The 21,310-nt window shown below is 45.1% G+C and overlaps 1 protein-coding gene and 2 pseudogenes across 2 annotated transcripts in view; all 3 read right to left on the reverse strand.

The window, feature by feature from the left end:
• Positions 1 to 11,284, reverse strand: part of LOC132765963 (zinc finger protein 493-like) — a 73,461-nt gene extending 62,177 nt beyond the window's left edge. For both annotated transcript variants that reach the window (XM_067465123.1, XM_067465122.1), the window contains exons 1-2: positions 11,203 to 11,284; positions 10,350 to 10,844 (exon numbers count right to left, since the gene is read on the reverse strand). In XM_067465123.1, the coding sequence (XP_067321224.1) occupies positions 10,350 to 10,733 (384 nt within the window). In that variant the 5' untranslated portion in view covers positions 10,734 to 10,844; positions 11,203 to 11,284. The remainder of the gene's footprint in view (positions 1 to 10,349; positions 10,845 to 11,202) is intronic.
• LOC132765992 (zinc finger protein 420-like) lies at positions 933 to 11,247 on the reverse strand (annotated as a pseudogene).
• Positions 11,285 to 13,799: 2,515 nt separating the features above from the next.
• On the reverse strand, positions 13,800 to 19,460 carry LOC132766006 (zinc finger protein 678-like; annotated as a pseudogene).
• Positions 19,461 to 21,310: the final 1,850 nt, after the last annotated feature.

Here is a 21,310-nt window from a genome sequence, read left to right on the forward strand (position 1 = left end):
GGTTGGACTGGATGGCCCATGAGGTCTCTTCCAACTCTTTGATTCTATGATTCTATGGGGGAAATAGACCTTGACATTTGGGAGTTGTAATGGCTGGGATTTATAATTCACCAATAATCGAAGCGCATTCTGAACTCCACCAATGATGGGATTGAACTAAACTTGACAGAACTCCCATGACCAACAGAAAATTCTAGAAGGGATTCGTGGGCACTAACCTTAAGTTCTGGAGTTGTAGTTCCCTTACATGAAGAGAGCAACAATGATGGATCTAGACCAAACCTGGGCCAGACTTCCCACACAGAACTCCCACGCCTTGAAGGGACTTGCTGGCACAAGCTTCCCTCAAATCTCGCATGCTCTCCATCACCTGCACATGCGCACCATGCTGCCATGCGCCGAGCACGCCTGCTCTCCCCTCCCCGGCCTGGAGTCTCAGAGACAGCCCTCCTCTTGGCTGGCCAATCACAGCAGAGGAGAGCTTTTGGTGGGAGGATTGGCTGTCAGTTTCCAAAAGGAAGAGAAGGACAAGCGGAGAGATCTTGAGTCTTCTCCGCCAAAGGGGTTCCCAAGACTATCAGAAATCATGCATTTTCTGGTGGTCTTTGGCAGCCCATCTGAAACCTCCTCACGACCCCCACAGGGGTCTTAACCTCCAGGTTAAGAAACGCTGCTCTCTAGCCTTAGAGGCCTTCTACATTGCCGTAGAAGATCCAGCTTATCTGCTTTGAACTTGATAATATCGCAGTGCAGACTCATATAACTCAGTTCAAAGCAGACAGTGTGGCATTGTCGAAGTGGCCTCAGTCTCACTTCCCCGTCTGTAGTGGTCTGCCAGTAGACGATAACATCACATTGCATCAGCCATCGGATGATCACATGAGATAATAGAAGGTCCCCTAATGTTCCAATGAAGTACACTCTTTTCTGGATTTCATGTTCTGGTCATGTTTTTAATGTTTTCCTCTGCCGCACATTTCCTTTTCTGTTTCTGAGTAAAATGTCTCTATGCCCCAGAGATGGAAAACTTGTATTCATTATGCAAACGTTAGGATTGTTACTCTACACGGAAACATGTTTCCTTACAATACAAAACCCAAGGGCTTTAATTTTGCAAAACGTATCAAATTTCTCACAATTTGATTCAAATACTCAAAATAGGTTATCATAGACTCAAATACTCATATAATACTGTACATTCCAGAATCATACAAAGACTCATGTTTTTCTGTTTACTGTGGATTAGCAGAGTGCCAGGAGGAAGTTAACAGACAGTAAATTCTAGCTAGAGATACAATTTGTACACATCAAGGGAAATAATAGTGGAAACATCTTTTCCTTTACTATTGATTGTTTGGTATTGATGTTTCTTTTAGATAGTGTTTAATGTTGTTGTTTTGATTTTCTTATATTATTTTTTGTCATTATTTTGTGGATATTCATTGTAAAGGGGCTTTACCAAGTCTGAAGCAGAACTTCTCAAACAGTCCTGTTTGAAATCACATGTTTACACACAAAGGCTGTTTTGCAGCCTGTTCGTATTCACTGTTTTTTGTTAACAGATAGAGTCTGAGTAAAACACTTCCTCTGGGCATTAGTAAGGATTCTCTCCTGTGTGGAGTCATTTTTGGCTCACAAATTGTGAACTGTCAGCAAAACATTTCCCACTCTCTTGACATAGATATGACTTCCCTCCTGTATGGGATCTCCAGTGGTCAATAAGGGCTGTATTCTGTGTAAAACATTTCCTACACTCTTGGCACTTTTACTCTTTCTTTCCTGTGTGAAGTTTTTTGTGCCTCATCAATTGTGAACTCTGAGCAAAACATTTCCCACAATCCTGGCATTTGTATGGCTTCTCTCCTGTGTGGAGTCTTTTGTGCCTCACCAAGTGTGAACTGTAACCAAAACATTTCCCACACTCCTGGCATTGGTATGGCTTCCCTCCTGTGTGCAGTCTTTTGTGGCTCACCAAGGCTGAACAGTCAGGAAAACATTTCCCACACTCCTGGCACTGATATCGTTTATTTCCTGTATGGATACTCCAGTGTCTGAGAAGTGATGACTCCCAAGTAAAACATTTCTTACACACCTGGCATTTGTATGGCTTTTCTCCTGTGTGGAGTCTTTTGTGCCTTACCAAGTCTGAACTGTAAGCAAAACATTTCCCACACTCTTGGCATTTGTATGGCTTTTCTCCTGTGTGGAATCTTTTGTGGCTCACTAAGTATGAACTAGAAGCAAAACACTTTCCACACTCTTGGCATTGGTATTGCTTCTCTCCTGTGTGGACTCTTTTGTGGCTCACCAAGTCTGAACTGTGAGCAAAGCATTTCCCACACTCCTTGCATTTGTATGGCTTCTCTCCTGTGTGGAGTATTTTGTGCCTCATCAAGGCTGAACTGTTAGCAAAACACTTCCCACACTCCTGGCATTTGCATGTCTTTTCTCCTACGTGGAGTCTTTTGTGCCTCACAAAGGTTGAACGGTCAGTAAAACACTTCTCACACTCCTGGCATTTGTATGGCTTTTCTCCAGTGTGGAGTCTTTTGTGCCTCACCAAGTATGAACTGGAAGCAAAACATTTCCCACACGCCTTGCACTGGTATGGTTTCTCTCCAGTGTGGAGTCTTTTGTGCCTCACCAAGTATGAACTTGAAGCAAATTTTTTCCCACACGCCTTGCACTGGTATGGTTTCTCTCCTGTGTGGAGGTTTTTGTGCCCCACCAAGGTTGAATGGTTAGTAAAACACTTCCCACACTCCTGGCATTTGCATGGCTTTTCTCCTGTGTGGACTCTTTTATGCCTCACCAAGTCTGAACTGGAAGCAAAACATTTCCCACACTCCTGGCATTTGTATGGCTTCTCTCCTGTGTGGAGTCTTTTGTGCCTCACCAAGTGAGAATTGCGACCAAAACATTTCCCACACTCCTGGCATTTGTATGGCTTCTCTCTTGTGTGAAGTCTTTTGTGACTCACCAAGGTTGCACTGTTAGGAAAAAACATCCCACACTCCTTGCATTGGTATGGCTTCCCTCCTGTATGGAGTCTTTTGTGCCTCACCAAGTTTGAACTGTGACCAAAACATTTCCCACACTCCTGGCACTTATATGGCTTCTCTCCTGTGTGTAGTCTTTTGTGACTCACCAGGGTTGAACTGCGAGCAAAACATTTCCCACAATCCTGGCACTGGTATGGTTTCTTTCCTGTATGGATACTCCAGTGTCTGAGAAGTGATGACTCCCAAGGAAAACATTTCTTACACTCCTTACATTGGTATGGCTTCTTTCTTGTGTAGGCCTTTTTGTGCCTCATCAATTGTGAACCGTCAGCAAAACTTGTCCCACACTCCTGGTTTATGAAATCCTCATTTCCTACAAAGATTTCTTGTTGGCTCAGATCTGGCAGTTTGTAAGCAGGAATACATTTTGCTGATACTTTCAACCGACAATGGCTTTTCTCAGCACTGAGTGTCTTGTGAAGTACAAGTCCCATATTTTGGGTAAAACACTGCCCACATACATTGCATTTGTAAGGCCTTTCTCTGGCAGAATCTCCATCTTCTATGTGGGTTTGCTGGTGTCTAGGAAGGCCCCCATTGTGTCCCAAATGTTTGGTGTTCCAGGTGTCTGCTATGAAGGAGGAGGAAAGAAACAATCAGTCCTCTGTGTGAGTAATAAGGACTCTAGGGAAGTGGTATAAAAAGGAGATTGAAATAATCGTTTATAAAACATAGATATGGAGGAAAAGAAGATATAAATGCAATTCTCTCGCCACCCCTTTTTCAGTAATGATGGACACTGTTTAACTGCCTAGAACCTCTAAGGGAGAGGTGAGTAGCATACGCTCCAAAGGCTATGTTTTCCTCAGCCTAGTTTGTTTTTTTAATCTGTCTCCTCCTTCCTGTGAGAAAGGGTGCCTTTTCCCTTCACATTCAAAGGTTTGCCTTTTTCTCTAGCTAAAACTTTGCCTTGCTATCACCCATTTCACAATCGTTCCCTCCTTTTTATTTCTCTCCCAAGATAGTGACTATAAAGAAAAAGGAGAGAGCAATGATGAAGGCAGAGAAGGGAACGTAAAAAGAATGTCTGCAGGACTCGACCAGATATAGTGACATCCACGTAATACCGCACTTGACATTGGTTTTGAGAGACAGAAGAGTGCCTCCAAACTATCCTGGATGGCCCACGAGGTCTCTTCCAATTGATTCTATGATTCTGTGTATATTAAAATGTCCAACAGGTCATCACACAGACATCAACCATGAAGAAAGTAAAACATGAAAGCCACATCCCACCTGAGGGCCAAAGAAAGTTCAAAAAGTAGGTTTCGGTCAAGAGGAGAAGCTGTAATGGTTCCTAAAACATGCCACTTTGAACTAGTAAATCAGCTGAGAGGAAAAGAGGGGAGATTGTTCTCTGTATCAGAAAGACTAAGGGACTCATATATTACTAGTATGTCATATATTTCTAACATATGCCCTGCCTTGAGGACCCTCCGTGATTGGGATGATTTTGGAAATTACTTCCACCAGGAAGCTGCTGATTGGGATGCTGCATTTTGAAACAGAAATCGCCATTAATGAGGGAGCCTTACCAAGAGAGTCCACCATCCCATGAATCTCCTCCATAATCTGCACGTGCAAGACTTTTTGACCAGGATTCAGAAGAACCCACTCCTCCAGGGAGAAATGGACATCCACGTCCTCAAAGGCGACTGAGCCCTGGTAGGAAAAAAAAACACTTCCTTCACAAATCAGGGAAATGAAGATATAGAATTACAAGAATCTCTTTGAAATGATTTATATTTCTGTTGCTTCAATCTTTTCTGTTTCACAATGGCTTCAAACTACAGGAAGGAGATTCCACCTGAACATTAGCAAGAACCTCCTGACTGTGAGAGCTGTTCAGCAATGCACCTGTAAAGCCCTAAACGTTTCAGGCCCCGCTTATCTCTGCGATCGCATCTCCCTCTTTGAACCGGCGAGAACACTAAGTTCCACCGGGGAGGCTCTCCTCTCACTCCCACCACCATTAGAAGCTCGGTTGGTGGGGGCGAGGGAGAGGCCTTGGTGGCCCCCTGCCTCTGGAATGCCCTCCCCAAGGAGATAAGGTGGGCCCCATCCCTCACTTCCTTCCTTAAGAACTTGAAGACTTAGAGGTTCCATCAGGCCTTCGATATTGACTTGTCTCAAGCCCTTGGTACAACAGTTAGGATTTTCTGCTTACCTGATTCAGTTCCACTCCATCACAAAAGGGAAGACTCGACTGTGGATTCAGCAAAAACATCATTCTAGCCCCTGAGAGAGAGAGAGAGCGAGGTGTGGAAAGCTGAACACATAAACATCTCTCAGAGGTGACAATTACAGTCCTGAAAAGAAACCTATGGAAATGACCCTATGAAGACAGGAGAATTCTCCAGCCCAGGAATATGTAAAGTCTTGGAGTTTAGGCCATTTCATCTCAAACAGTGCTTTCAGTATCTTGGATCGAAACTAATACTGGGCTTGGTATTTCAATAGTCTAAAATTATTATTTGTTGTCTGTTTGTCTTCCAGCTCAGTTTCAGGCCTCATCTTGGCCTCGGGTCCCACCTTGGAAGACACTGAACGACTGAATTTTCAGTCAGATCCAGCTTTAGGATAATGTACAAGTATTGTAAGAAAGAAAACTGCAAATCCCAATGAAATCACACCTTTTGAAACCAAATGCCTACATATATACCTATCTCAAGGCCAATGATCCTGGATGTGCACAATTTCAATCTCCAACTGACTGGGGATGTGCCACAATAACAAAGGGGAATTCACACCAGCATAAAAGAGGAAAACACCCCAAAGGGTCCTCCTTACCCTCCAAGGCCGCAGCCCCGTCTCCTTCCTGCTTGAGCTCCTTCTGCTGGAAGCTCTGGGTGGGGCCTGGTGGGGGTTCCTCTGATTCAGGGACATCCGGGTGGGCTTCCATGCAGCCATTCTGGGCCTGGAATGGGAGGATTGGAACAAGGACGCCATGATATGGTGGGTTAACTGGAGAGCCATGAGTCAGCAGCTGATTGGCTGAGTGTGCCAGGAGCCAGAGTTCTGATTGGCTGCTGCCTCTGGCTTGCTGCTGAGACTACCATTCTTACTTTGGACAGCGAAGAGATTGCTGGCTGCCAACTCTCTTGAAGACTGATCGTTTTATGGCATGAGGCATATTTTAAAGACAATTTTAAAAGGACAATTTCATTCCTCTGTTGAATAGATTGCTGTTTGAACTTTTGAACTGAAGGAAAGATACTGTTACATAAGCCTGAGTGATATTTCATTATACTGCAGGGCATATCTTGGTTTAAATACTATAGTAAAGCTTCTGCTTATGTTTATTTATATCTACCAACTCTCATATTGAAGAGCATAGTGTATTGCAGAAGTAGTATGGAGCAGTCACCAGCCAATCCCTCTCCAATGCCAGAAATACAGCTTAATGGTGTAACATCAGGAAATGTTGATAATTTCAGCTACCTTTGCAGCCACTTCTCCACAAAAGTCAACATTGACACTGAAATACAACACCGCCTGAGCTCTGAAGGGAACTTTTTTCCGAATGAAGCAGAGAGTGTTTGAAGACCGGCACATCCGTAGGGATACCAAGGTGCTTGTTTATAAAGCTATTGTCCTCCCAACCCTGCTATATGGCTTCGAGACATGGACTGTCTACAGACATAACATGCAACTCCTGGAACGATTCCACCAGCGCTGCCTCTGGAAAATCCTGCAAATCTTTTGGGAAGACAAGCGGACAAGTGTCAGTGTGCTGGAAGATGCAGAGACCACCAGCACTGAAGAGATGGTCATCCGCCATCAACTCCGCTGAACCAGCCACATTGTCCAGATGCCCGACTACCATCTCCCAAAGCAATTCCAAAGCAAATCACCGTCTCCCAAAGTAGTTGCTCTACTCTGAACTCAAGAACGGAAAACGGAATGTTGGTGGGCAGGAAAAAAGATTTAAAAATGGGCTCAAAGCTAACTTTAAAAACTTTGGCATAGACACTGAGAACTGGGAAGCCCTGGCCCTTGAGCGCTCCAGCAGGAGGTCAGATGTGACCAGCACTGCTGTAGAATTTGAAGAGGGCAAAAGAGAGAAAAGTGCCAAGATGAAGGCGCGAAGCCAACCTCGACCAGGACCGTCTTCCACCTGGAAACTGATGCCTTCACTGCAGGAGAAGATGCAGGTCAAAAATAGGGCTCCAGAGTCACCTACGGACCCAACAGTACACTGATCTGTACAGGAGTTGATTATAAATTGTATGATTTTAACTGTATTTGTGTTTAGATTGGCTGCAGTAATGCTGGAGCGGCCTAAGTCAGAGGATTGCGTTGCCATGGAGACCGATGCAGGAGAGAGAGAAGTGGGAGGAGCTTAGAGGGGAGAGTTTGAAAGAACGACAGTTAAAAATCTGTTAGGGTTTAGGTTCAGAGGAGTGAGGAGTTAGGGTTTAGGTTCCGAGGAGTGAGGAGTTAGGGTTTAGGTTTAGAGGAGTTGGTAGAGGAAAGGATTAGGAGGTTGTAGCTGAAAGAGAGTAAATTGTGAAGCAAAGTTTCGAGGCTTTGGAAAGCCAGATTAAGGTACTGTAAGTTTCTTAGGCTAGAGAGGCTGATAAGGGAAACGAAGCCAGTATTCCTTTAGTCTAAGGAAAGGCTAAAGAATAATCTTATTAAGTATCTGATCAAGGGAGGATCAGATAAGGGAGACATTCCTGTATTGAAACTTTGTTTTGTAATAACAAAGTTTTGTAATGACTTAGATGAAGGGCTAGAAGGCATGATCATCAAGTTTGCAGACGACACCAAATTGGGAGGGATAGCCAATAGTCCAGAGGACAGGAGCAGAATTCAAAACGATCTTGACAGATTAGAGAGATGGGCCAAAACTAACAAAATGAAGTTCAACAGTGACAAATGCAAGATACTCCACTTTGGCAGAAAAAATGAAATGCAAAGATACAGAATGGGTGACGCCTGGCTCGAGAGCAGTACATGTGAAAAAGATCTTGGAGTCCTCGTGGACAACAAGTTAAACATGAGCCAACAATGTGATGTGGCGGCAAAAAAAGCCAATGGGATTTTGGCCTGCATCAAGAGGAGCATAGTGTCTAGATCTAAGGAAGTAATGCTACCCCTCTATTCTGCTTTGGTTAGACCACACCTGGAATATTGTGTCCAATTCTGGGCACCACAATTCAAGAGAGATATTGACAAGCTGGAATGTGTCCAGAGGAGGGCGACTAAAATGATCAAGGGTCTGGAGAACAAGCCCTATGAGGAGCGGCTTAGGGAACTGGGCATGTTTAGCCTGAAGAAGAGAAGGCTGAGAGGAGATATGATAGCCATGTATAAATATGTGAGAGGAAGCCACAGGGAGGAGGGAGCAAGCTTGTTTTCTGCTTCCCTGGAGACTAGGACGCGGAACAATGGCTTCAAACTACAAGAGAGGAGATTCCATCTGAACATTAGGAAGAACTTCCTGACTGTGAGAGCCGTTCAGCAGTGGAACTCTCTGCCCCGGAGTGTGGTGGAGGCTCCTTCTTTGGAAGCTTTTAAGCAGAGGCTGGATGTCCATCTGTCAGGGGTGATTTGAATGCAATATTCCTGCTTCTTGGCAGGGGGTTGGACTGGATGGCCCATGAGGTCTCTTCCAACTCTTTGATTCTATGATTCTATGATTCTAATAAGTGCTTCACCTCAGGAAGATACTGTGTAACCTGAAAGAGTGTAACATTCAACTAACCAAGCATTGTTCTAAGTTCTATAACAAAAATTACGTCTTGCAACCACACGCTGTGTACTTAATAAAATTGTTAACTTTTATTTGAAGATTGCCTCAGCTCCGTCTATTCTGTGTACCAAGTGCCATTTCTCACAATATTACAACTTACCTCACATGCTGGCAGAAACGCAGGGAAAAGTAACCAAATGAAACTACATTCGTCTCTCCAGTCATGCTACAGTATATACAGTGTAATTACTACTAAGTTATTACTTTCTTAATAAAGGAGGAGATGCAATTGAATAGCCTCCCTTCCAACTTGATGGTAAATTTGGTTCCTAATCAGCAGGAGGAACTGAGGAGCCTTCTAATCAAGGTGAAAGAAGAAAGCGCAAAAGCTAGGTTGCAGCTAAACATAAAAAAAAACCAAGATTATGGCAACAAGGATGATTGACAACTGGGAAATAGAGGGAGAAAACGTGGAGGCCGTGACAGATTTTGTATTTCTAGGCGCAAAGATTACTGCAGATGCAGACTGTGGCCAGGAAATCAGAAGACGCTTCCTTCTTGGGAGGAGAGCAATGTCCAATCTCGATAAAATAGTAAAGAGTAGAGACATCAGACTGGCAACAAAGATCCGCCCAGTCAAAGCCATGGTATTCCCTGTAATCATCTACGGATGTGAGAGCTGGACCTTAGGGAAGGCTGAGCGAAGGAAGATCGATGCTTTTGAGCTGTGGTGCTGGAGGAAAGTGGTGAGAGTGCCTTGGACTGCGAGAAGATCCAACCAGTCCATCCTCCAGGAAATAAAGCCCGGCTGCTCATTGGAGTGAAGGATACTAGAGACAAAGTTGAAGTCCTTTGGCCACATCATGAGGAGACAGCAAAGCCTCGAGAAGACAATTATGCTGGGGAAAGTGGAAGGCAAAAGGAAGAGGGGCCGACCAAGGGCAAGATGGATGGATGGCATCCCTGAAGTGACTGGACTGACCTTGAAGGAGCTGGGGGTGGTGACGGCCGACAGGGAGCTCTGGCGTGGACTGGTCCATGAAGTCACGAAGAGTCGGCGACGACTGAACGAATGAACAACAATCGGCAACCTCCATTGCAAATCGGCCAGTTCTTTTTAAAATTGGGAACTGGGGTAAAACCTCCTGAATACTGGTTCCTATCAAATTGGTGGCAACAATAAATTATCCCTCAGCTCCCTTGCTTCTTTTCACTGATCTTGTAAGATAATCCTACTCGGACAACAAGAATTGCCTAAGAAGAAATATGGAAAGAGTTCAAAGATATCACAGACCTATAGACTTTTAAAAAAAATAACCCTGAGATGGCAACCTAGTTTGAAACCAATTCCACACTTCCCCTCCCATCATTTTCATTTCTGGAGATCAACGAATTGAGTAGAGCAGCAACTGAGCTTACAGTGGATATGGAGGTGAGAGCAGGAGGGGCAGAGCAGGTGGGAAAAGAGGCCGAGGGAGCAGGGTCTGACTTATCTCTGTCACAGGTCCCATCTTGGAAGGGAAGCAGGATGTACATTTAATCTACCTATGAGTCCCAAGGTGAGTGGAGCCAAGAGGCAATGCTCTCACCTGTCCTTCCTGCTTCTCGTCCTCTGCCCGACTCAGGAGGAAGCCTTCCGCCAGGGCCACCGCCTGGGAAGAGGTCTCTGCCCCACACTCTCGGACCCAGCTCCCCATCTCTGGGGGCAGGATGCTCAGGAACTGCTCCAGGATCACCAGGTCCAGCATCTCCGCCTTGGTGTGTTGCTCTGGCTTCAGCCACTGGCGGCAGAGAGAGTGGAGGCGGCTGCAAACCTCTCTGGGTCCCTCTCGGAAGGAGGAATGCCTGAAGAGCTGGCGCTCTGTGTCTGAGCTATAAACGTCCACACTTAGGAACTTATGTGTTGTTTTCTTCCAGGATTCACCACCGCTCCCATGTTCTGCTTCAGGTCCAGGTGAGTTGGGTCTCTCCATGTTGGCACCAATGTTTGGTGAAAAAGCAAACTGGACCCAAGATGCTTTCCTCCTCCTTGTTTCCCTGAACAGGCTCTACTCCAACATTCTCAGACAACAATCACATTTCCTCTGTGAAAGAAAGGCAGAATTAGACCACCAGGTTTGAGAGGCTTTTCCTTGGAGAGTGAAATAACAATCTCTTATTTATTGCAGAGCCAGGTGATGCTGGGCCCTCCTTCCACTGGGGCCTTTGCTTCACCTGGCCTCCCATTGAGCTCCCCTTCAGTCCCCACCCACACTGAATCCCCCTTGATTCCTGCCACTGACGCCACATGATCCATAAACCTTTCTTGTAACAAAAACTAACGTGACACTTGATTCAATGTAATCTCCACTCCTTCCAAGATCTTTCCAACCATTACATTATGGTATTTGGTTTTTCAACCACAACCCGTTCACTTTGCCTGCAAGGACATGCTACACTCACCCCTCTGTATCCACGGATTCAACCCCCTTCAGCTTGAAAGCATTCCCTGCCTGCAAAAGCAAGCGTGGCATTTCCCTTTGTGATTTATGGGATTCTGTTTCACTAGTAACAGAAATATAGCAAGTACAGATCTTCAGCCCATTGAAGGAAATCTGGGACTGAGACTCCCAGGAGGAGAGGAAGGCTGCCCAAGGAGAAGAGGAGGTGGTGGTCAAGGCAAGAATCTGGAGGACTGGGCTCCTCCTCCTCCCTGGCTTCCTTCCTTCCTTCCTCTCTAGGAACCCAACCTCCCTCCCCTTAACCCTTCCTTGACCCCTTCAGGTGCAGGGCTGCCTCCCAAGCATGCAACTATTTAGGGAAGATACATCCTGTTCAATGTCTTGATCAGAGCAGCACTGAGAGAGGCCTTGGGACAGACTAAACTTCATCTTTCAATGGGAAGCTCCTCTGTTATCACCCAACTCATTCTCATCAATGTGAAGAGTTTTCTCCACTTCAATGGTCTACAGCAGTGCTTCTCACCCTTCCTAATACCGCGACCCCTTAATACAGTTCCTCATGTAGTGGTGATTCCCAACCATAACATTATAATTTATTGCTATTTCATAACTGTAATTTTGCTACTGTTCTGAATCGTCATAACAGTATTTTCATTCACTGGACCAAATTTGGCACAAATACCTGAAACGCCAAAATTCGAATACTAGTGGGGTGGTGGTGGGGATTGAGTTTGTCATTTGGGAATTGTAGTTGCTGAGATTTATAGTTTATCTACAATCAAACAACATTCTCAACTTCACCAGCAATGGAATTGAACCAAACTTGACAGACAGAACTCCCAAGACCAACAGAGAATACTGGAAGTGTTTGGTGGGCACTAACATTGAGTTTTGGAGTTGTAGTTCCCCTACGTCCAGAGAGCACTGTGGACTCAAACAATGATGGATCTGGGACCGAACTTGGCACAAATACTTCAAATGCCCAAGTACGAACACTGGTGGGGATTGGGGAAAATAGACCTTGACATTTGGGGGTTGTAGTTGCAGGGATTTATAATTCACCTACAATCAGAATCGACTTGTGATTTTGTGATATGAAATCCAGCATATAGATCTCGTTTGGTGTGACATACTGTGGTTTCTTGTCAGTAAAATAATAAACATTTTCTTCTTTAAAATCCTGCATGAATGGTAAAAAGGATGGTGTGAAAAAAAAAAGGATGGTGTGAAGGAGCGTGCGGTTGAAGCTTACCCTATAGCAGTCTACCCTATAGCACACCGGCCACAGACACATTCTCTGAATCTCCACCCAGAGACTCAGTCTACGCAGTAGCTCACCGGCTTACTGACTGACTCTTTTTTAAAAGCTGCGTCGTGAAGAGGCAGTTGGCTCCGCCCCTGTTGCTATGGCAACCCAGCTAATGCCAAGCCACCATCTCCAACAAAACATAATCCTCCATACTTACCATCCATAAACTACTGTTTAAATTACACATAATCAAAGGAACAAAATTTACACATCGTCACAGATGGTATTGAACCAAACTTGACAGACATAACTCCCATGACCAACAGAAAATACTGGAAGGGTTTGGTGGGCATTGACCTTGAGTTCTGGAGTTGTAGTTCCCCTACATGCAGAGAGCACCATGGACTCAAACTATGATGGATCTGGACCCAAGTTGGGCCAGACTTCCTACACAGAACTCCCATGCTTTGAAGGGACTCGCTGTCACAAGCCTCCCTCCAGCCTCGCATGCTCTCCCTTGCCCACAAATGTGCACCACGCTGCCATGCGCCAAGAACACCTGCTTTCCCCTCCCCTGCTTGGCGTTTCAGAAACAGCCCTCCCCTTGGCTGGCCAATCACAGCAGAGGAGAGCTTTTGGTGGGAGGATTCGCTCTCAGTTTCCAAAAGGAAGAGTAGGAAAGGCAGAGAGATCTTCAGTCTTCTCTGCCAAAGGGGTTCACAAAACCATCAGAAATAATGTGTTTTCTGGTAGTGTTTGGCAACCCCTCTGAAATCTCCTCACAACCCCCATAGGGGTCCCGACCCCCAGGTTGAAAATGCTGCTCTATGACCTCAGAGGCCTTCTACATTGCCATATAAAATCTAGATTATTTGCTTTGAACTTGATAATATGGCAGTGCAGACTCATATAACTCAGTTCAAAGCAGATAATGTGGCATTGAAGAAGGGTCCTCAGTATCACTTCCCCGTCTGTAGTGGTCTGCCAGTAGACGATAACATCACATTGCATGAGCCATCGGATGATGACATGAGATAATATAAGGGACCCCAATGTTCCCATGAAGAACACTCTTTTCTAGATTTCATATTCTGGTCATGTTTTCCTCTGCCAGGTGTTTCCTTTATTTCTATTTTTGAGTAAAATGTCTCTATGCCATGAACTAGTTGGAAAGCTTGTATTTATTATGCAAACATTAGGATTGTTAATCTACACAGAAACATTTGTTTCCCTACAATACAAACCCAAGGGCTTGAATTTTGTAAAATATATCAAATTTTTCATAGATAATTTGATTCAAATGCTCATAATAGGTTATCATAGATTCAAATTGAAAAGAATAATAAGGCTCATGTTTTTCTATTTATTATGGCTCAGCAGTGTGCCAGGAGCAAGAATACAGCCGGTAAATTCTATTCAGAGATACAATCTGACATCAAGAGAAATAATAGTGGAAACATCTTTTCCTTTGGCTTCGCCTCAACAGACACCTGTGTGGCTCACAAATTGTGAGCTGTCAGCAAAACATTTTCCACACTCCTGGTATTGGTATGGTTTCCTTCTTGTGTGGGATCTCCAGTGGTCTATAAAGAGTGTATTCTGAGTAAAACATTTCCCACGCTCCTGGAACTTTTACCCATTCTTTCCTGTGTGAAGTTTTTTATGCCTCATCAATTTTGAACTCTGAGTAAAACATTTTCCACACTCGTGACATTGGTATGGCTTCTCTCCTGTGTGGACTCTTTTGTGGCTCACCAAGTCTGAACGTTGAATACAACATTTCCCACACTCCTGGCATTGGAATGGCTTCTCTCCTGTGTGAAGTCTTTTGTGGCACACTAAGTATGAACTGTAAGCAAAACATTTCCCACACTCCTGGCATTTGTATGCCTTTTCTCCTGTGTGGACTCTTTTGTGTCTCACCAAGGCTGAATTAACAGCAAAACATTTCCCACACTCCTGGCAATGGTATGGTTTCTCTCCTGTGTGCAATCTTTTGTGCCGCACTAATTCTGAACTGTAAGCAAAACATTTCCCACACTCCTCGCATTGGTATGGCGTCTGTCTTGTGTGGAGTTTATTGTGGCTCACCAACTGTGAACTGTGAACAAAACATTTCCCACACTCCTGGCATTTGTATGGCTTCTCTTCTGTGTGGAGTCTCTTGTGCCTCACCAAGGCCGAACTATCAGCAAAACACTTCCCACACTCCTGGCATCGATATGGCTTCTCTCCTGCGTGGAGTTTTTTGTGGCTGACCAAGTATGAACTGCGAGCAAAACATTTCCCACACTCCTGGCATTGGTATGGCTTCTCTCCTGTGTGGAGTCTTTTGTGCTTTGCCAAGTCTGAACTGCGAGCAAAACATTTCCCACACTCCTGGCACTGGTATGGTTTTTTTCCTGTATGGATACATAAGTGTCTGAGAACTGATGACTTCCAAGTAAAACATTTCTTACACTCCTTGCATTGGTATGGCTTCTCTCTTGTGTGGAGTTTTTTGTGGCTCACCAACTGTGAACCGGAAGCAAAACATCTCCCACATTCCTGGTTTATGACATCCTCAGTTCCTTTAAAGATTTCTTCTTGACCTAGATCTGGCAGTTTGTAATCAGCAACATATTTTGCTGATACTTTCAACTGACAATGGCTTTTCCCAGCACTTAGTGTCTTGTGAAGTATAAGTTCCATATTTTGGGTAAAACACTGCCCACATACATTGCATTTGTAAGGCCTTTCTCTGGCAGAATCTCCATCTTCTCTCTGGCTTTGCTGGTGTCTAGAAAGACCCCCATTGTGTCCCAAATGCTTCCTGTGTTGGGTGTTCTGGTTAGCTGCTGTAGAGAAGGAGGAAAGAAACAATAATTCATCTGTGTGAGTGATAAGGACTAGAAAAGTGTTGTAAGAAGGAGATTAAAGTGATCCTTTATATAACATAGATATGGAAGAAAGAAGATATAAATGTGGTTCTCTCCCCATCCGATTTTCAGCAAAGATGGACACTGTTTAACTGCCTGGAGCCTCTAAGGGAGAGGTGAGTAGCATATGCTACAAAGGCTATGTTTTCCTCAGCCTAGCCTGGCTTTTTATTCTGTCTCCTTCTTCTGGGGGAATGTATGTCTTTTCCCTTCACATTCAAAGGTTTTCCTTTTTCTCTAGCTAAAACTTTGCCTTCCTATCACCCATTTCACAATTGTTCCCTCCTTTTTATTTCTCTCTCAAGATAGTGACTGTAAAAAAAGGGGAGAACAATGATGAAGGTAGAGAAGGGAACAAAAAAACGAATGTCTGCAGGACTCAGCCAGATATAGTGACATCCACATAACACCGCACTTGACATTGGTTTTGAGAGACAGGAGAGTGCCTCCAAACCATCCTGGATGGCCCACGAGGCCACTTCCAATTGATTCTATGATTCTGTGAATATTAAAATGTCCAACAGGTCATCACACAGACATCACTGCTCACACTAAGGAACTGCTGACCGGGATCCTGCATTTTGAAATAGAAATCCCCACCAATGAGGGAGCCTTACCAAGAGAATCCACAATCCCATGAATCTCCTCCATGATCTGCACGTGCAAAGCTTTCTGACCAGGATTCAGGAGACCCCACTCCTCCAAAGAGAAATAGACAGCCACGTCCTCAAAAGCGATTGGGCCCTGGTGGGAAAAGAACACATTTCCTTCTCACATAAGGAACTTCAAGAAAAGGAATTACAGGAATCTCTTTGAAGTTATTTATGTTTCTGTTGGTTCAATCTTTTCTGTTTCACAATGTTTCCTCTTCAGGATCTTTTTAATGACTTAGACGAAGGGTTAGAAGGCATGATCATCAAGTTTGCAAATGACACCAAATTGTGAAGGAGAGCCAATACTCCAAAGGACAAGAGCAGAATTCAAAACTTTCTTGACAGATTAGAGAGATGGGCCTAAACTGACAAAATGAAGTTCAACAGTGACAACTGCAAGATACTCTACTTAGGCAGAAAAAATGAAATGAAAAGATACAGAATGGGGGATACCTGGTTCGAGAGCAGTATGTGTGAAAAAGATCTTGGAGTCCTCGTGGACAACAAGTTAAACATGAGCCAACAATGTGATGCGGCGGCAAAAAAACCCAATGGGATTTTGGCCTGCATCAATAGGAGTATAGTGTCTAGATCTAGGGAAGTAATGCTACCCCTCTATTCCGCCTTGGTTAGACCACACCTGGAATATTGTGTCCAATCTGGGCACCACAATTTAAGAGAGATATTGACAAGCTGGAATGTGTCCAGCGGAGGGCGCTTAAAGTGATCAAGGGTCTGGAGAACAAGCCATATGAGGAGCGGCTTAAAGAGCCGGGCATGTTTAGCCAGAAGAAGGGAAGGCTGAGAGGAGACATGATAGCCATTTATAAATATGTGAGATGAAGTCACAGGGAGGAGGGAGCAAACTTGTTTTCCACTTCCAAGGAGACTAGGGCTTCAAACTACAAGAAAGGAGATTCCATCTGAACATTAGGAAGAACTTCCTGACTGTGAGAGGCGTGGAACTTTCTCCTCCATGAGTGTGGTGGAGGCTCCTTTTTTGGAAGCTTTTAAACAGAGGCTAGATAGCCATCTGTCAGGGGTGCTTCTTGGAAGGAGGTTGGACTGGATGGCCCATGAGGTCTCTTCCAACTCTATGATTCTATGGCTTCAAACTCCAGGAAAGGAGATTCCACCTGAACATTAGCAGGAACTTCCGACTGTGAGAGCTGTTAAGCAGTGGAACTCTCTGTCCCGGAGTGTGGTGGAGGCTCCTTCTTGGAAGCTTTTCAACAGAGACTGGATGGCCATCTGTCGGGAGTGCTTTGAGTGCAATTGTCCTGTTTCTTGGCAGGGGGTTGGACTGGAATACCCACGAGGTCTCTTCCAACTCTAGGATTCTATTATTGCGCCTGGAACAAGGCAGCTCCCTTTCTCCTCTCCCAGGAATCCTTCTGCTTACCTCATTCAGTTCCACTCCATCACAAAGGGGAAGACTCGACTGAGGATTCAGCAACAACATAATTTCAGCCCCTGAGAGAGAGAGAGCAAGGTGGGGAAACCTGTACACATAAATATGTCTCCGAGGTGACAATTACAGTCCTGAAAAGAAACCTATGAGAAAATGACCCTATGAAGACGGGAGCACTCAACAGCCCAGAAATATGTAAAGTTTTTGAGTTTAGGCCATTTTATCTCAAGCAGTTCTTTAAATAGATTGGATTGAAGCTAGTACTGGGCCTGGTATTTCAATAGTCTAAAAATATTCTTTCTTGTCTGTTTGTTTCCCAGCTCAGTTTCACGGCTCCTCTTGGCTTCGGGTCCCACCTGGGAAGACACTCAAAGACTGAATTTTCAGTCAGATCCAACTTTAGGCTAATGTACAAGTATTGCAAGAAAATAAACCCTGCAAAACCCACTGAAATTACAAATTTTGAAACCGAATGCCTACCTATATCCTCCTCTCAAGGCCAAATGATCCTGGATGTGCACAATCTCTTTCTCCAACTGATTGGGGATGTGCTAATAATAATAAAGGGGAATTCACACCAGCATAAAACAGCAAAACACCCCAAAGGGTTCTTCTTACCCTCCAAGGCCGCAGCCCCGTCTCCTTCCTGCTTGAGCTCCTTCTGCTGGAGGCTCTGGGTGGGGCCTGGTGGGGGTTCCTCTGATTCAGGGACATCCGGGTGGGCTTCCATGCAGCCATTTTGGGCCTGGAATGGGAGGATTGGAAAAAGGACACCATGATATGGTGGGTTAACCGGAGAGCCATGAGTCCACAGCTGATTGGTTGAGTGTGCCAGGAGCCAGAGTTCTGATTGGCTGCTGCCTCTGGCTTGCTGCTGAGACCAAGAGTTCCAACTGCCATTCTCACTTTGGACAGTGAAGGGATTGCTGGCTGCCAACTATCTTGAAGACTGGTCATTTTAAAGACTATTTTAAAAGGACCATTTAATTCCTCTGTTCTCTGCCTGAATTCAGAGTAGCTATTGAATATATTGCTGTACTGTTTGAACTTCGGAACTGAAGTAGAGATACTGTGACTTGTTACATAAGACTGATTGATAGTTCATTATACTGCAGGGTATATCTTGGTTTAAATACTGTGGTAAAGCATCTGCTTGTGTTTATATACATTTACCAACTCTCACATGGAAGAGCAGAGAGTATTGTAGAAGTGGTATGGAGAGAGTTCAAAGCTATCACAGACCTATAGAATAACCTTGAGATGGCAACCTAGTTTGAAACAAATGCCACACTTCCCCTCCCATCATTTTCAATATTATTTCTGGAGATCAACAAATTGGGTAGAGCAGCAACTGAGCGTATGCTGGATATGGAGGTGAGTGCAAGAGGGGCAGGGCAGGTGGGAAAAGAGGCCGAGGGAGCAGAGTCTGACTTATATCTGTCACAAGTCCCATCTTGGTAGGAAAGCAGGATTTACGTTTAATCCACCTATCAGTCCCAAGGTGAGTGAAGCCAAGAGGCAATGCTCTCACCTGTCCTTCCTGCTTCTTGTCCTCTGCCCGACTCAGGAGGAAGCCTTCCGCCAGGGCCACCGCCTGGGAAGAGGTCTCTGCCCCACACTCTCGGACCCAGCTCCCCATCTCTGGGGGCAGGATGCTCAGGAACTGCTCCAGGATCACCAGGTCCAGCATCTCCGCCTTGGTGTGTTGCTCTGGCTTCAGCCACTGGCGGCAGAGAGAGTGGAGGCGGCTGCAAACTTCTCTGGGTCCCTCGCCCTCTCGGAAGGAGGAATGCCTGAAGCGCTGAAACTGTGTGTCTGAACTATAGAGGTCCACATTCTGGAACTTGTGTGTTGTTTTTTCCCAGGATACCCCACTGTTCCCAAGTCCTGCTTCAGGTCCGGGTGAGTTGGGTCTCTCCATGTTGGCACCACTGTTTGGAAAAGAAGGAAATTGGGTCCAAGATGCTCTTCCTGGCTCTTTTTTCTAGGGAAAGAAATCCCTGAACAGGCTCTACTCCAAAATCCTCAGCCAACAATCACTTTTCCCCTGTGAAAGAAAGGCAGAATTAGACCACCGGCTTTGAGAGGCTTTTCCTTGGAGAGTGAAATAACAATCTCTTATTTATTGCAGAGGCAGGTAATGCTGGGCCCTCCTTCCACTGGGGCCTCTGCTTCTCCAGACCCACCTGGCCTCACCTGGCCTCCCATTGAGCTCCCCTTCAGTCCCAACCCACACTGAATCCCCCGTGATTCCTGCCACTGACTCCACATGGTCCATAAACCTTTCTTGTAACGAAAACTAACGTGACGCTTGATTCAATGAACTCTCTACTCCTTCCAAGATCTTTCCAAACATTACATTGCGGTATTTGGTTTTCCAACCACAGCCCATTCACTTTGCCTGCAAGGACATGTAGGTACCCACACTCACCCCTCTCTGTATCCACGGATTCAACCCCCCTTCAGCTTGAAAACATTCCCTGCCTGTAAAAGCAAGCATAGCATTTCCCTGTTATGTATGGGATTCTGTTTCACTAGTAACAGAAATATAGCAAGTACAGATATTCAGCCCATTGAAGTGAATCTGGGAATGAGACTCCCAGGAGGAGAGGAAGGCTGCCCAAGGAGAGGAGGAGGAAGTGGTGGTCAAGGCAGGATGGCCTGCTCTGGAGGACTGGGCGCTTCCTCCTCCCTGGCTTCCTTCCTTCCTTCCTCTCTAGGAACCCAACCTCCCTCCCTCCCCTTAACCCTTCCTTGACCCCTTCAGATGCAGGGCTGCCTCACAAGCATTCAACTATTGAGGGAAAATACATCCTGTTCAATGTTTTGATCAGAGTCATGCCTTGGGAGGCCTTGGGACAGACTAAACTTCATCTTTCAATGGGAAGCTCCTCTATTATCACCCAACTCATTCTCATCAATGTGAAGAGAAGTTTTCTCCAGTGAATGGAAAGTGAAATTTCAGTGGCTATTTATGTGATGAAGCCACTTCAATGGTCTAGAGCAGTGTTTATCAACCTGGGGGTCGGGACCCCTGAGGGGGTCGCAAGGGGGTGTCAGAGGGGTCGCCAAGGACCATCAGAAAACACAGTATTTTCTGTTGGTCATGGGGATTCCATGTGGGAAGTTTGAGCCAATTCTATTGTTGAGTTCAGAATGTTCTTTGATTGTAGTGAACTATAAATCCCAGCAACTACAACTCTCAAATGTCAAGGTCTATTTTCCCCAAAGTCCACCAGTGTTCACATTTGGGCATATTGAGTATTCGTGCCAAGTTTGGTCCAGATCCATTATTGCGTGAGTCCACAGTGCTCTCTGGATGTAGGTGAACTACAACTCCCAAACTCAAGGTCAATGCCCACCAAACCCTTCCAGTGTTTTCCATTGGTCATGGGAGTGCTGTGTGCCAAGTTTGGTTGAAATCCATCGTTCAGAATGCTTTTTGTAGGTGAACTATAAATCTCAGCAACTACAGCTCCCAAATGGCAAAATCAATCCTCCCCCAACCCCACTAGCATTCACATTTGGGCATATTGGGTATTTTTGCCCAGTATGGTCCAGTGAATGAAAATACATCCTGCATATCGGATATTTACATTATGATTTATAACAGCAGTAAAATGACTGTTACAAAGTAGCAAAGAAAACAGTGTTATGGTTGGGGGTCACCACCACATGAGGCACTGTATTAAGGGGTCATGACATTAGGGAGGTTGAGAACCACTGGTCTAGAGCAGTGTTTCTGCTCCGGGACTGTGGCGCAGCTGGCTGAGTGTCAGCTACATTAAGATCACTCTGACCAAAAGGTCATGAGTTCGTAGCCAGCCCGGGTTCGAGTTGGTTTCCAACCAATTGTGTGTAGCCAGTTGTCGACCTTT

The sequence above is a fragment of the Anolis sagrei genome, chromosome 2, assembly GCF_037176765.1.
Source record: "Anolis sagrei isolate rAnoSag1 chromosome 2, rAnoSag1.mat, whole genome shotgun sequence".
In the NCBI taxonomy this organism is placed as follows: Eukaryota; Metazoa; Chordata; class Lepidosauria; order Squamata; family Dactyloidae; genus Anolis; species Anolis sagrei.